Raw genomic sequence first — 15221 nt, forward strand, 5'->3', positions numbered from 1 at the left:
AAGTATGGAAAACAACATTACGATGCATATCGCAGAGCTTCCTTTGGATCATTCAACCACCTAATATAAATCGCAAATATAAATTCTTTTCATACTTTTATGTGTAATTACAAATGTCTAAAAAAAGATATTATCTAATCTTACATTAGTGCGATCTTTAAAAGATAGCGCAAATTCAATAAACGTAAAATCTATCAATATATTAACAACTAGATTATTGCAACTGGGTTATTACAAAAGAAATAGACAGTTTCAACATTTTATAAAAAAAAAAAAACTGTTGATGGTATTGGGATCTTGAGCCGCTGTTGTTGCAGTTGATGAAGATCTGTTAATGCGTGTTTAGCAAAAATTAGACTATAACATTGATATATATTATATTATATTATATTATAGAACCGTGTGAATAAAAGTGCACACATTGAACATCTGTAAGTTGTTAAACAAAACTTCAAGAATATCCTTGCCAGTACCTTCAACAGTTCTTTTTTTATAAAATGTTGAAAATGTTATTTCTTTTGTAATAACCCTGTACAATGCTGTTAAACATTTCTACATTTTTATATGTCTTATTTATTCGATAACTTTTGCATTATGTTTCCATATAAGATACATTTTCCCAAGACTTACTTATGTGCTGTTTTAATTTTTTTTTTTCGTAACTGTACTTACAAATGATAAATATCTGAAAAGATGATACGTTCTAAATTAGATATTGTACTCAATATGTTGGGTATCTCTCTTCGTGACGAATAAAGCTGATACATCAGTTTTAAATATTATAGAAGATTTAAGATATGCTTGAATTATTTCATAATATTGTATCAATGTTAGTTACATAAAAATACTTTTTCAAAAATAATAAATATAAAAGATGTTAGTCATATGCTAAAACATGTTACTTAACTAGCTTCCTCTAAACACGTTCTTTGATATTGATTGATAAGAATTGATAAGATTGGGAAATCAAGAGACACGGTAGTGTCTCGCGCCAAGTTCACGCGCAGCGCAAGACCGAACGTGTATCTTTACGCGAGCCCGAAGAGCCCAGAGAGCCGAGATTATCGGAACTCAATAATGCCTGGGCCGATCGAGTTGATAATGGTCTCAATCAATAGCGCATACCCAAAATATATAATAAAAGTATGCTTGTTTTTGCTCTACGTGCTTTATAAATAAATATATAAAAGTCCAAAGTCGAAATGTCAAAAATATTATCTCAATTTCTAGGATGTACAATCAACATTTTTCACACTAGATGGCTATAGTGATGTTAGTAGTTGGGTTTGTGTTGGTGGCGCTATAGGAAATAGCCGCGCATACCAAATAACCTTACAGAAGATGTGTCAAAAGAATAATATTGAATTTGGCCACTCGCACTACATTGCACTGGTGCACACTCAAGGCTGCTTAATGTTCACCAGTTTTTTATTCGTGTTCATCAGAGTAGTGTAGTGCAGTGTAGTGCGAGTGATCAAATTCAATATAAATGTATTAAGTAAAATAAGTGTATATAGGTTATAAGTATTGTGTTTTAATTTTACCATACATTCTGTCAAAAAGCTTTAGTGTATGATCTGTCTAAAATAAATAAAATTAAATATCTCAAAGTTTAATATTTCAATTCTACGTATCTTAAATTAGTTCCAACAATATTTATAATTTCTAGTCAATTTTATATATAAAAAAAATATAGCATAAGTCACTTTTTGTGATTATCCTAAATTAGTTCCAATATTTATAATTTCCAGTCAATTTTATATCCATAGAAAATTGGAAACAAAAATTATAAACATAAACTCGACAAGAAATCTTGTAATACACAAAATTAAAATTGACCAGAAATTATAAATATTGTTGGAAATAATTTAGGATACATAGAACAGAAATATTAAGCTTTGATATTTAATTTTATTTATTTTAGACAAATCATACACTAAAGTTTCTAAACAATGGTCTTATAAAACATAGTGATGATTGGTATGATTGTATAAATTAATTTTACAATACATTCTGTCAAAAAAGCACATCATTCGAGACTTTAGTGTATGATTTGTCCAAAATAAATAAAATTAAATATCTCAAAGTTTAATATTTCTGTTCTATGTATTTTAAATTAGTTCCAACAATATTTATAATTTCCAGTCAATTTTATATTTTATATATAAAATTTATTTTATATATAAAAAAATATACCATGAGATACTTTTTGTAGTTATCCTAAATTAGTTCTAATATTTATGATTTCCAGTCAATTTTATGTCCATAGAAAATAAAAAACAAAAATTATAAACAAACTCGACAAGAAATCTTGTAATACACAAAATAAAATTGACTGAAAATTATAAATATTGTTGGAACTAATTTAGGATACATAGAACAAAAATATTAAACTTTGACATTTAATTTTATTTATTTTAGATAAATCATACTAAAATCTTGAAACGTGTGCTTTCTTGACTGATTAAAATTGACTGGAAATTATAAATATTGTTGGAATTAATTTAGGATACATAGAACAGAAATATTAAACTTTGGTATTTAATTTTATTTATTTTAGACAAATCATACAAAATTTCTGAAACGTGTGCTTTTTTGACAGATCCTAAATTAGTTTCAACATTTATAATTTTCAGTCAATTTTATCGGAATCAAAACAAAACAGTATTGTTTTACCTTTCAAAAAATTGTCGTACCTATATATTAAATCAAAAAAAGCTGTCGTATATATATTACAAAAAAAGAAATAATATCTATCAAAAAATTACCTTTTTTAAAAAAAGGTAAAAAAAAAGGCGCCAAGTACACGCTCTTGTCACAACTAAAACAAAACCATATTGTTTTATCTTTCAAAAAAATTGTCGTATATATTAAACCTTTCAAAAAAACCTGTCATAGATATTAAAACCTTTCAAAAAAAACTTGTATATAGTAAAATTTTTAAAAAAGCTATTACATATACTTTCTACAAAAAAATATGATATCAGGAAATGGCACCAAGTGGGACTAAAGAACTATGAAAAAAGTTGTACACTATTTCTATAAAACTCTTCTATAAAACTCTTGTACATAAAGCTGTCGTATATATAATTAACTATATTATATACTATATATATTATAAAAAAATAAATACATAAATAAGAAAACAAAAAATTAAAATTAAAAAATTTTTTTAAAATATTTAAAAAATAAAAATATTTAATTAAAAAATGAAAAAATATAAAAAATTTAATCAAAATAAAAAGATATTTATTAAAAAACGCAAAAAAACTTGGCGCTGCTACACCACAAAGTATTATAAAACAATGAAATTAACATGTAGTTTACTGTAGCAGCGCCAAGTTTTTTTGCGTTTTTTAATAAATATCTTTTTATTTTGATTAAATTTTTTATATTTTTTCATTTTTTAATTAAATATTTTTATTTTTTTAATATTTTTAAAAAATTTTTTAATTTTAATTTTTTGTTTTCTTATTTATGTATTTATTTTTTTATATATCTATTTACTTCTCAAATGTCAAAACACAATTCTAACTCTATTAGCAGCGTATACTTTTTTATTATTCTTTATAATGTAACTTTAATTTCTAAACAATATCTATATACATATACAAATGTTGCAAATAAAAAATTAAACTTTTTTCAATATTAACAAAAAAAGCCCATTAATGCAGATATAAGAATATAAATCGATAAAAACTCTTTTAACTGTCATCGCAAAACCACTCGCTTCAAATGCAACAATGTAAAAAGACTAAAAAGGCTCAATGTTTCTGTTAGATATAATTTGTAAGTAAATAAAAAAAATTATAAAACTTTTTTATTGCACAATCATAATATATAAATCTTGCAACATGTGAAAGATAATTTCGTAATTTTCCGATCGATCGCAAATGACTCCTAGCACTTTGATGTGAGTTTTACAACCCTTGTGTTGACAATTCCAGAATATCACACAGACGCGTACATAGAAATTGTATTAAACAGAATTTTCAATAAGAATTTAATGTGCTTTATATCCCAATGCTTTATATATCGGCTATTACTTTTACTGCTAGCTTCTCTATCGCTTTACTGCGATAGAAAAAATATAAGATGGATAAATTCGACCAGTTTTTTCAGAATTCACATTACAATATCGCTCGGATAGTTTTAAGTGTCCTTGGTCTATGGCCCTTTCAGTCTACAGTCAGACGCTACACGATATACCTCATAATGGTACTGGTACTCGGTTCGGGATTCATGTTCCAGGTATGATAAAAAATATATTCTACCTAGAAATATTATACTATTACTTTTTCATAAGTAATAAAAAAAATATAACAATTAAAAATTATTTCAAAAAATAATATCGCAATACCTACGACATGCGTATATAAAAATTTACATTTGTTTTTACATGTGGGTGTTCTTAATATCATTAAACGGTTTAATTAAAATGATATGTCATTGTTACATATTATTCGTAATGTAATAAATGAAAAATACAGATAATGGGGATAATAGACATTAGGCAAGATGTTTTTATGCTTCTCGATAATTTACCATTATTATTTCTTGCTGCATTGAGCATAGGTAAAACGATCTCTATGGTGTATATGTTACCCAAGGTATGTTAACAAGACTGGCGTATTGGTCATGCTAATACGTAATGTTAAAAAAATAGTAATAGCATTACAAACAAATTTTATGGAATTGTATTTGGATGTACTTATAATTGTATTATGGATTGTACTTAAATACTTTCCTTGAATTATAGATAAAATTATTACTGATAAAAATACAAGAATATTATCTTTCCTCAAAAGCGAACGAGGAATCTAAGTTATATAACTCGCACGTGCTGTATGGACGAAACTTAAGCAGCGCTTATACATGTATGCAGGATGTAATAGTAATATAAAGTAATAATAAAGTTTTCAGCATATTTCTGCATTTGATCTTCTAAAATTCCGTCAAAAAGAATTTGGCATTTTACAATAATTCCAATTATCTTTAAAAAACGTTTAATTTTTTGTGATAATTATAACTCTTTATAATCATTAAACATAATACTTGATATTTTTTAAATAAATTAGATATTATACTTAGCCACAGCATTCTTTGGAATGTTACAATGTTATTGACAAAGCTTAAACGTACAGAAACCACAAAGAATGATACATTCTCTAACGAAATAGCCAGCGACCAAGTAGGAGTGCCATATCGAGTTAATTATATGATTGATGTTGATACATATTATGCTCCAATTTTTATTCACACGGCTGCATGCTGCGTATGTTATGTATTTCAGGAAATTGCCATCGATGTCCTGTATATAACACTGATCGAACACTGTCGCGGTTTGCTTGCAACTGTTAGGTGAGTCAAATAAATTTTATTATTTTACGAAATACAAACTCGAGTATATACAGCCTTCCAAAGTATTCATATTTAATTAATTTGTATCACCGTAAATTAATAAACAATTTATTTATTAAATTTAAAATGTAATTTCTTAAATTTTGGATAAATATATGTTTCAGATATTGTTTAGAAAATGCATTGTCCAAAAATAATGGTGATGTTTCGATAAAGATGTCTACGAGAGATCAATCTTACTTAAATGTGATATACATTGTTCGAAGGCATGCAGAAACAATACAGTATGTATATGATAATATAAAAATTAATAAATTAATAATATAAATTAATATCTTTATATATGTATATTACACGCCAGATTTATTAACCTTATAAATACAGTATTCAGTCCATCTGTCTTCCTACATATAGGATACGTCACATTATGTTTAAGTATTCTAGGATATCAGGTATTCATCAAGTATGATTTACTTCTACACAAATTCTCTAATAATTCTTTAATAAAATTAATTATTTAATTTAATCATTAATTATTACATATTATTACCTACTTATATGTTTTTATTAGCTACTAATAAATGTCGACAATTCTAATGATCTTGTAAAATATATTTGTTTTATCAATGCAATTATAATCAATATATTTTTTGAAAATTGGCAAGGTCAGAAAATTATAGACTCTAGCGAGAAAGTATTCGAATCCGTGTACGTACAATATCAACAATACATTTGCGAAATTACGAGCTATACAGACTCATAAAAATGTTACCATGTAATAAACAAGAAAACACAATGGTATAAATTGTGCGAAATTTTCAGATATAACACAGAGTGGTATAACATGCCGATATCTACAAGAAAGCTTCTTTTGATGATTATGATGAGAAGTATAAAGCCAATGGTAGTAACGGCTAGTAAATTCATGATACTATCATATATAACTTTCAACACAGTAAGTAAATTATTTTCTAATAATCAATATAATTTATAATCAATATAATTTTTGTTTATTATAAAATTGTATAGTACTGTATTATTCCTTATAAAAATAAAATTTTGTTTAAGATGATGCGTACATCAATGTCGTACTTCATGTTACTTCGGTCTGTGACGTAAAAGTTTTAAACATAATAAATACATATATATATTATTGTTCACTATACTTTAATAACTAGCCATTGTTAAATAAATACTTAGATAAAACTGAATTGTTATTTTTGGTATAGAGAAAGATTATTTTTAAACAAGGATTCCACATTAATTCATGAAAAATTATTATGTAAATATTTGAAGAAATTTTTGACAAACGTTATTTTGAAGAAAAAGAAGTGTGGTAGGTGTCGCCATGGGATGCATTTTAGAAGATAAAAAATTATTTTTCAAAGTAATAACACATGTCGCAAATTTTTTTAAATATTTACATAATAATTTTTAACAAGTTAATATAAAATACTTGTTTAAAAATAATCTTTTATTATAATCAATATATATACATATATATCAATATTAGAAATAAAAATCTCCTTTAAATGCAGTAAACGTAATTATTTTATAGTGATTTCTAATCAATGTTACAATGCTATTAAACATTTCTACATCATTTTTATATGTCTTATTTATCAGATAACTTTTGCATTATGTTTCCATATAAGATACATTTTCCCAAGACTTACTTATGTGCTGTCTTAATTTTTTTTTTCATAACTGTACTTACAAATGATAAATATCTGAAAAGATGATACGTTCTAAATTAGATATTGTACTCAATATGTGGGGTATCTCTCTTCGTGACGAATAAAGCTGATACATCAGTTTTAAATATTATAGAATTTTTAAGATATGCTTGAATTATTTCAGAATATTGTATCAATGTTAGTTACATAAAAATACTTTTTCAAAAATAATAAATACAAAAGATGTTAATCATATGCTAAAGCATGTTACTTAACTAGCTTCTTCTAAACACGTTCTTTGATATTGATTGATAAAAATTGATAAAATTGGGAAATGATAAATTACAGCAAAAAGTGTATGAATCTGCACACGTCTGATATAAATAAATGTAAGAATGTATCTTCAAAATTATGTAAATGTTTGTTGTAAATATAAAAAGTGTACTTCGTACGAAATGTACGAAGTAGTGCATAAAAAAATCAAATTAATTAAAAAATGTTACGACTTACAGAAACTATTATACTTTACTGTCACCAATGTGATAGATTCTTGAATTTAAATCTACATAAGCTGTATATGACAATGTTGAATAATCAAAGTGTCAAATTTCTATTACCAAAGTAAGTTTCTAATATTTTTAAATAATATTGTATACAAAATTTTTTATCTTTTGTATTTGCAACATCCTTATATATCAATTCCACATATAACTGTTGGAAATAAAAAATTTTTTCAATATTAAAAGTAGAAATAATATCGAAAATCAACGTCAATGTATGCAACAAAGCAGTAAGAGTTTCTTTCATCACTGTCGTCTTCAAATTTAATAAAGTAGCTATAGTCTGAACATTATTTATAATATTCAGAAAGAACCAGTATAAAAGATATTACTTTCAAACGTGTATAGTAACTACAGAATATAATCCGGCAATTTGTAGGAAACAATCTTTCGCAATCGATCGCAAATAACCCCTCGTGCTTTGATATCGTTCTTGCAGCATATGTGTGTTGACAATATCAGTTTCTGCGTATCACAAAGACGTACACACAGCAATTGTATTAAAGGAAATTCTGAATAGGAAGTTTATGTGCTCTACACCCTACGTCAATTCTCTTTTACAACAACCGCAGATAAAAGAAAATGAATAATGTTGATCGGTTTTTTCAGAGATCGCATTATAATATCATTCGAGTATTATTAAGTCTCTCTGGTACATGGCCCTTTCATACGGTAGTCAGACGCTACGTAATATACTTCGCAATAGCATTGGTGCTCGGATCCGGATACGTGTTCGAGGTACATTACGGAAAAATGTCTTGTCTTCAAACATTGAGATTATTTTCTAACTTATTACACTATGGAAATCGAATATTATTTCAGAAAATTATACCATGATATATGCGATACGCGTACACAAAAATTTTCATGCGTTTAACAAAATGATTTAAGATTAAACAATTTAATTTAAACTATATGTGATTGTTACGTAACATATTAATAATATAATCCATGGAAAATGCAGATAATGGGTATAGCGGAAATATGGAGAGATACCTTCGCATTAGTGGATTCAGTGCCGTTATTATTTCTTGGTATAGTGGGCTACTCTAAAGTAATCTGTGCGATATATACGTTACCAAAGGTACGTTAATAAAAGTGACGCAATTATTTTAACATATAATAATTAAAATAATAACAGTAAACTCGTAAAATAATTACGTAATCGTATTTAAATTATTCTCGGTTTGTAGATAAAAATACTTTTAATAAAAATGCAAAAGTACTGTCTTTCGCCAAAGTCGGATGAGGAATATAAAATACAACAGTCGCATGCATTGTATGGACGAAACTTGGGCATCGCTTATACGAGTAAGTTTAACAATTGAGTGTAATTGTAATATAATTTTATAGCAATAACAAATTTCAAACGTATTTTTATGTCCAATGAATAGTTTTAAAAGACAACTGGCGATTTATAATATTTTTTAAATATTTCGAAAAAGTACTTCACATTTTATAATAATAATGACTTTTTGACCTTAAAATAATAGTATTTTTGTATATAGCAACAAAATATATTTATAATTCTAAATTTCAAAAATTCCAAAACCCGACACTTTCATATAAATTAGGTATCGTACTTGGTCACGCCGCCCTTTTCGTATTTACAACAATATTAGGAGGATTCACTGCCAAAAAACCCAAAGACGGTGTTTCGTCGATAGCAAATAATCTCTATCCAGGAATACCCTATCGTATCAATTACATGGTTGATGTAGACACATATTTCATTCCAATCTGTATACACACAAATACATGTATTATAAGTGTTATGGTACTAATATGTGCATTCGATACCTTGTATTTATCACTAGTCGAACACTGCTGCGGTCTATTCGCGGCTTTAAGGTGGGTTTGAGGAATTATTATTAACTTGTGAAATACGAAAATAACCGAACGTTTTACTCGTCGAGTGATACTTGCTTTAAGTCGTAATTTTTTTGAAGAATAATAATTACTTGGATAATAATAATAACCTTTAGATTTCGACTGGAGCACGCCTTCGAATTGGAAAATAATGATTCTATTTTGACGTGCACCACGACGTCAAAGAAAAATAAATCGTACTCAAATGTGGTGTATAGCATTCGGAGACACGCAGAAGCAATACAGTGCGTACAAATTGCATGTTAATATGGAAATATAATATTTTTGAGAATAACCGTAATAAATTAATATGTTTACGCTTATTGCATCAGATTTGTTACAATTATGGAATCAACATACAGTATTCCTCTTTTTATACATATGGGATGTACCATGTTAGTGTTAAGTGTATTAGGATATCAGGTACTGAATTGTACTTGCAAAAAACTTTTTAAAAAGCTGTGTAATACCTTTTGAATATTTCATAAGACACGTACAGATCTTTGTAACAATTATTTAATAAAATTGGATAATTATTAATTATCTAAAAAAATTAACAATTTTTACTTGTGATTAGCAACATATCATAACTTATATATTTCGATATCCTTCAGGTGTTAACGAACATGGGAAACCTTAATCTCGTTTTGCATCACAGTAGCTATTTGAATGGGCTTTTAATAAATCTATTTTTTGAAAATTGGCAAGGTCAGAAAATTATAGATTCCAGCGAGAAGGTGTTTGACTCCGCGTACGTTTTATAGAATATTGAGAATACATTTAGAAAATTACGAATTGTACTGATTTTTATTGTAAAAATGTAACGAATTAATCGGCAAATCAAATGTATGGAATAAATCTAAACTTTCGCAAACTTTGCAGATATAATACAGAATGGTATAACATGCCAATAATGGCAAGAAAGCTTCTTATAATGATCATGATGAACAGTAAAAAACCATTGATAGTAAGTGGCGGTCATAGATTCATCGTGATGTCATACGTAACTTTCAACGCAGTAAGTATAATTATTTTTTTAATTATCATATACCACTTCGTTATAAAAATAAAAATATTTTGTTTAAGATTTTGCGGATGTCGATGTCATACTTTATGCTATTACGATCTGTGTAGCATAATACATAATGGTTATATTTATATATTATCGTTTATCACTGCAATACAATATTTATCCATCATTAATTTCAATATTTGACAAGCACATCTTTATGCAGTTAATTAAGTCAATGCCGATTGTAAAAAAAATGGTTAATTTTTAAGTTAAAGAATTATTCTAAAGCATTCTAAAGCAAAAAAATTAATTTAAATTATTGTAAAACAAGAAATTTGCATTAATCTGTCACAAATTATTAAAAAGATAAGAAATATAAAAATTGTTTTATTTTCAATTACCGTTATTATTCTAAATATATTTTTTCATACTCTAAAGTTTTGGTAAATAAAAAAATATTTAAAAAATTAATATTAGACAATATATTTCCTAATAGATAATCATATACGTAATCGTACGTAATACACTAAAAATATAATTCTTTAACTATTAATATACCGGAATAAAATATTCGTAAGTCTTAATTACCAATAATATATGGAATTCAGTATGAATTTCAGTTGTTTGTATAGCCTCGCAAAAGCTTTTGATAATGATCATGATAAGGAGCAACAGGCTATTGAAGATAACTATGAGGAAGATCTTCGTCTTTTCGTATATGAATTTTGGCTCGATGATTATAATAATTCCGTAAGATAAATGTGTGATTTTGCTATCAATAATATGAAGTTTTATTTATGGTAATGACTACAGCGCTCTCGTATCTTATGCTTCTATGGTCTATGCAGTGAAGACTCGAACGCCATAAATAAATTGGAAGATGTTTATGTGGCTAACGTGATTTAGTAATTAATTTATTAACTAGAAGATACATACCTTGTTATAAACTTTGTATCTTTCTTAGTATTTTTCAATTTCAAGTATTTTCGCAGCTAAATAAAACTAGGGAAAATCACAACTGTTAGACTCAAATATTTGCTTTTTTCATAAATAATATTGTGCCAATAATATAACTGCCAAACATTTAATGCCAAAATATATTTCGGTTGTAATTTTGGTCACGCGTCATTTACCATCGTCAAGTGACAAGTAATTCAGAATTTCAACCAACGTCCTGTAATTATTTATAGTTATAACTCACGAGTTGTCGAGGAAATGAGTGTGAGAAGATCTATCAGTTGTAACTGCTGTCATATAACAACCATTGAGCTGTAATACGCTCACTGCATAGAACAGAGGACGGTGAAGTAAGAGAACGACGTGCGCATAACCTTCAAAGAAAATAATACGTCAACATTCGCGGCGATGCGGTTTCGAATTTCATTTGAGAAAGCTCTCTTACGGCAGAGAAGTTCTGCAAATTCAGCGCGTACAGCTTGCCCGCAGTTATTCTAATTGGCACGTAACTTTTCAACAGCATAATGCAGATCACTTTCCTCACGCTCAACGGAGACTGATACCACTGTCCATCGGTTCTGAAAGACCGATGAGAAAGACCGTCAAATTATTTCTTTGTTAAAAATGTCATTTAATTGATTTCAAACAAGTTTTTGGCAAGTCTGTGCTCGCGATTGTACGTGCCGAGTGCGTTAGTAATAACTAACTTGTTTTATCAGCTATCAATAATTTTTAAAACAATAATAAGACATATCATTTCATACATGTATCTAAAAATTTTATCAGTGTAATCCGACAATTGCTGGCCCGGCCAGCTTTCGAGAAAGAGCACGGAGAACAAGGTCACCGTGAACGATGCGTATCGCAGAGCTTCCTTTGGATCGGTCAACTTCACCACCGCCTAATCGTAAATATAAATTTTTTTTCATACTTTTATGTGCAATTACAACTGTCTAAAAAAAGATATGCTCTAATCTTACATTATTACGATCTTTGAAAGATAGTGCAAATTTGATAAACGTAAAATCTCTCAATATCGACATCTATAATTAAGCTACTTTTTTTTCCTGCAATACTAACCTGGAATATTGTAAAAGTCATGCCCATCATATTACAACCTAATTGAAAAAAATACGATGTCGTATTCGCATTCTCGATACATTTAGCGTACCTTGATAGGCGAAAAAAATTGATAACATTTATTAATAAAAATGTATATGTGTGTGCTAAAGTAATTTTTAATTCAAACAAAATAATTGATAAATATGTAGAAAATTAAATTGAATTTAATAAGATCGATAAAATAATGTAAATTGATTCAAATATGTACTTTCACTCTAACACATATATAAAAATTTGTTAATGTAAAAAAATATAAGATAATTTAGATGTACTAACTCTATTATGTGGTTGTGCATGATCACACAACTCTTAGCACGTTTGTACGCCGTATCCTCTTCTCTAGATGGATACAAATTTATGTCTAAAGTAGTTGCTTCAACAATCCGCGCTAGCCGATATCTAAAAAATGCTCATTGAGATGAACGTATCTTAAGCATAAATTGAGTCCAAGAATGTTGAAATGTAACTATATGATTTCGGATGAGTCTTAATATTAAAATTCAATATCGCTATCTCTATCGTATGATTGTACATGATTTCATATTTATCCTTACGATGAGATGTTGTATGGATGACATGAATTCGGGTAATATATATATATATGTATATTTATGCATTAAGAAGACGTTCATGACCAATGACAAATATTTATTACACAATCTCCCTCTCTCATTCAACAACAATCAATTTACACGACACAGAATGCATATCCTTATATCAGATTTATAAAATGTAAGAAATATGTATGTAACAGTATGGAATGTTGAGCATGAGATGAAATCGCTGGATTTTTCTCGCAAAAAACATATAACTACGAATTCTTACGCGCGATAGACACATGAGAAGTGCGTTTCGAATGAGAATGTTGTTTCAGTCTTACAAAGTGCTATTATTGCGGAGTTACCCTAGGATTTCGCACATGCCGCATTCGTGCTGGACGTGAAACACCAACATCGAGTCAATCGCCACGACGATCGAGACGAAGCCGAGGGTGCCGATGTACGAGTGCACCAGTAACGGATAGTAATACTTCTGGGAATCTAGAAAGTATTCCGTGCGGAACATCAAAGGTCTATCGTCAGACATGTTGTACAGACCCATATAATTAGCTGTGTTTAATAACACTGGCACGAGGAGAAAGGGAGTCATTGAGCCGTATAGAGAGACTGTAAATAATGTATCAATCAAGCATCGCACTCCCTAGTTGTATAATGGGGTCGCACCCCATTTGTGCCTATATCGTTTTGCCTATACACGCAATGTTAAATCGCTTCGTTTAAAATCTAACTGTATTAAAAAGATATTGAAACACTTCGTTTAAAATCTGACTATATTAAAAAATTTAATTATTGTATTTAATAAATTCTACATTTGTATATAAATTTTTTTTGTATATTGAGCTTAATTTAACCATAGAATTTATGCAAACTTTATCGAATTTTAAATCTTCAATATGATTTTTACCTGCATAAGCAATCGTGACTTTTCTGCCCATCGCATAATTCCTACAAAGGATATTGTACTCGTTGCTAAACTTTGAATAAATATTCCAATCCTCCACCATTACAACAGCGAGCTTCTTCATCTACATTTACGAATACGCTTAGTATCGTGTGGCAAAGATTACCCGCATTTTTAGAAACATACCTGCTCATGATTGTATGTATAATTAATGTGTTTGAAGATGCACATTAGACTAATAACAAAAGGTGACGAACTCTCCATAGCCGCGTCAATATCACCTGCGCGCCAAGCGGTGATCATGCCGCCGCCCTATAAAAATCCTCAAAATTTGCGAGCTTTCGGCTAATAAAAAATTTAACTAATTGTAAGATCTCATAAATGTTGTCTTCAAAATATAATACGTATATTTCGTGATTTCAAACTCTTTGAATCGCCGTTGAATTGCTGAATCAAATCGCTGTAACTCGGCAAAAAATCATCGCAGATCAAAAATAGAAAAAAGCGTTTTAAAGTTTGAAGCTTGTACGTGCTATTAAGCTATTTTTTGAAAATTTTTTATCTTTATGCTTCTGAAACCGAAAAAAGAACACGCTGTTTTGTTCTTTAAAATTACGTACCTTCGACACTCTGCAGCTCAATAATAAAATTTTTTTCGAAAAATTCATGACAAGTGACAAAAACTACGACTCTTTACCTGCAAAATGCGTGTTTAAAAATGTTCCTACAATTTTTTTTGTCCGAGTTATGCGAATTTGCAGATAAACCTATATTTTCACGCTAATGCTACTATTGATACAATATAGGATAAAAATTAATTAATTAATTAAATTAATAAAATTATAATTAATTAAATTAATATTAATTAATTAATTAAAATCTACTTTTCTTACTATTCAGCAGAAATTCGGGAAAATTTACCTGGAGGACCGCTTGAAAGAAAACCGCGGGCACGAAGACGATTTGAATCAAAAATTTTTCCCAGTTTTCCTGATAAGGCCACTGACCAATGATGCACATTAGAAACTGATTGATACGCATATATTGCCCTTGAACACTATCCATCTTGACTGCTCCGCGGCAGGTATCATACTGAGCTTGTAACCAAGAGGAAAGCGCCACATGCGGGGAGAAATTCACCGGCCTCGTTAGGCATTCCCTTTGGACGGTGCGTAATAGAAAAAAATTGTACCGTGAAATCAA

The 15221-nt window shown here is 28.4% G+C and overlaps 3 protein-coding genes across 6 annotated transcripts in view; 2 read left to right on the forward strand and 1 right to left on the reverse strand.

Moving 5' to 3' along the window:
* Positions 1-15221, reverse strand: part of LOC105677632 (uncharacterized) — a 30485-nt gene that overhangs the window by 10159 nt on the left and 5105 nt on the right. Inside the window, exons 9-18 of the mRNA XM_067352919.1 lie at positions 14940-15209; positions 14205-14330; positions 14022-14142; positions 13462-13723; positions 12834-12956; positions 12516-12606; positions 12200-12336; positions 11881-12013; positions 11680-11809; positions 11415-11480 (exon numbers count right to left, since the gene is read on the reverse strand). Coding sequence (XP_067209020.1) covers positions 11759-11809; positions 11881-12013; positions 12200-12336; positions 12516-12606; positions 12834-12956; positions 13462-13723; positions 14022-14142; positions 14205-14330; positions 14940-15209 — 1314 coding nt within the window. The 3' untranslated portion in view covers positions 11415-11480; positions 11680-11758. The remainder of the gene's footprint in view (positions 1-11414; positions 11481-11679; positions 11810-11880; positions 12014-12199; positions 12337-12515; positions 12607-12833; positions 12957-13461; positions 13724-14021; positions 14143-14204; positions 14331-14939; positions 15210-15221) is intronic.
* Positions 4134-6572, forward strand: LOC136999442 (odorant receptor 4-like). Of its 3 annotated transcripts, XM_067353558.1 has the most exons (9): positions 4134-4251; positions 4491-4610; positions 4760-4877; positions 5079-5361; positions 5526-5645; positions 5723-5813; positions 5933-6069; positions 6184-6316; positions 6430-6572. In XM_067353558.1, exons 1-9 carry the CDS (start codon positions 4216-4218, stop codon positions 6478-6480), a joined length of 1089 nt encoding a protein of 362 aa, XP_067209659.1. In that variant the 5' UTR covers positions 4134-4215; the 3' UTR covers positions 6481-6572. The 3 variants fall into 3 exon arrangements, with proteins under 3 accessions (XP_067209659.1, XP_067209660.1, XP_067209661.1); XM_067353559.1 differs by lacking the exons at positions 5723-5813; positions 5933-6069; XM_067353560.1 differs by lacking the exons at positions 4491-4610; positions 4760-4877 and having other exon boundaries at positions 4178-4251; positions 5294-5361.
* Positions 8014-10900, forward strand: LOC105677740 (odorant receptor Or2-like). 2 transcript variants are annotated; one of them, XM_012376570.2, is made up of 9 exons: positions 8014-8335; positions 8562-8681; positions 8791-8908; positions 9415-9448; positions 9583-9711; positions 9799-9889; positions 10081-10217; positions 10349-10484; positions 10553-10900. In XM_012376570.2, the coding sequence occupies exons 1-9, from the start codon at positions 8180-8182 to the stop codon at positions 10598-10600; spliced, it is 969 nt and encodes a 322-aa protein (XP_012231993.2). In that variant the 5' UTR covers positions 8014-8179; the 3' UTR covers positions 10601-10900. The 2 variants fall into 2 exon arrangements, with proteins under 2 accessions (XP_012231993.2, XP_067209616.1); XM_067353515.1 differs by having other exon boundaries at positions 8015-8335; positions 9172-9448.

Source organism: Linepithema humile, chromosome 4 (genome assembly GCF_040581485.1).
Source record: "Linepithema humile isolate Giens D197 chromosome 4, Lhum_UNIL_v1.0, whole genome shotgun sequence".
NCBI lineage: Eukaryota > Metazoa > Arthropoda > Insecta > Hymenoptera > Formicidae > Linepithema > Linepithema humile.

Coding starts and splice junctions, on each gene's coding strand:
- LOC136999442 (XM_067353558.1), top strand. CDS start 4,216: ATGGTACTGGTACTCGGTTCGGGATTCATGTTCCAG. Junction 4,611..4,759: donor TGGTGTATATGTTACCCAAG/GTATGTTAACAA, acceptor CTTGAATTATAG/ATAAAATTATTACTGATAAA. Junction 4,878..5,078: donor CTTAAGCAGCGCTTATACAT/GTATGCAGGATG, acceptor TAAATAAATTAG/ATATTATACTTAGCCACAGC.
- LOC105677740 (XM_067353515.1), top strand. CDS start 8,180: ATGAATAATGTTGATCGGTTTTTTCAGAGATCGCATTATAATATCATT. Junction 8,682..8,790: donor CGATATATACGTTACCAAAG/GTACGTTAATAA, acceptor CTCGGTTTGTAG/ATAAAAATACTTTTAATAAA. Junction 10,218..10,348: donor GAGAAGGTGTTTGACTCCGC/GTACGTTTTATA, acceptor CAAACTTTGCAG/ATATAATACAGAATGGTATA.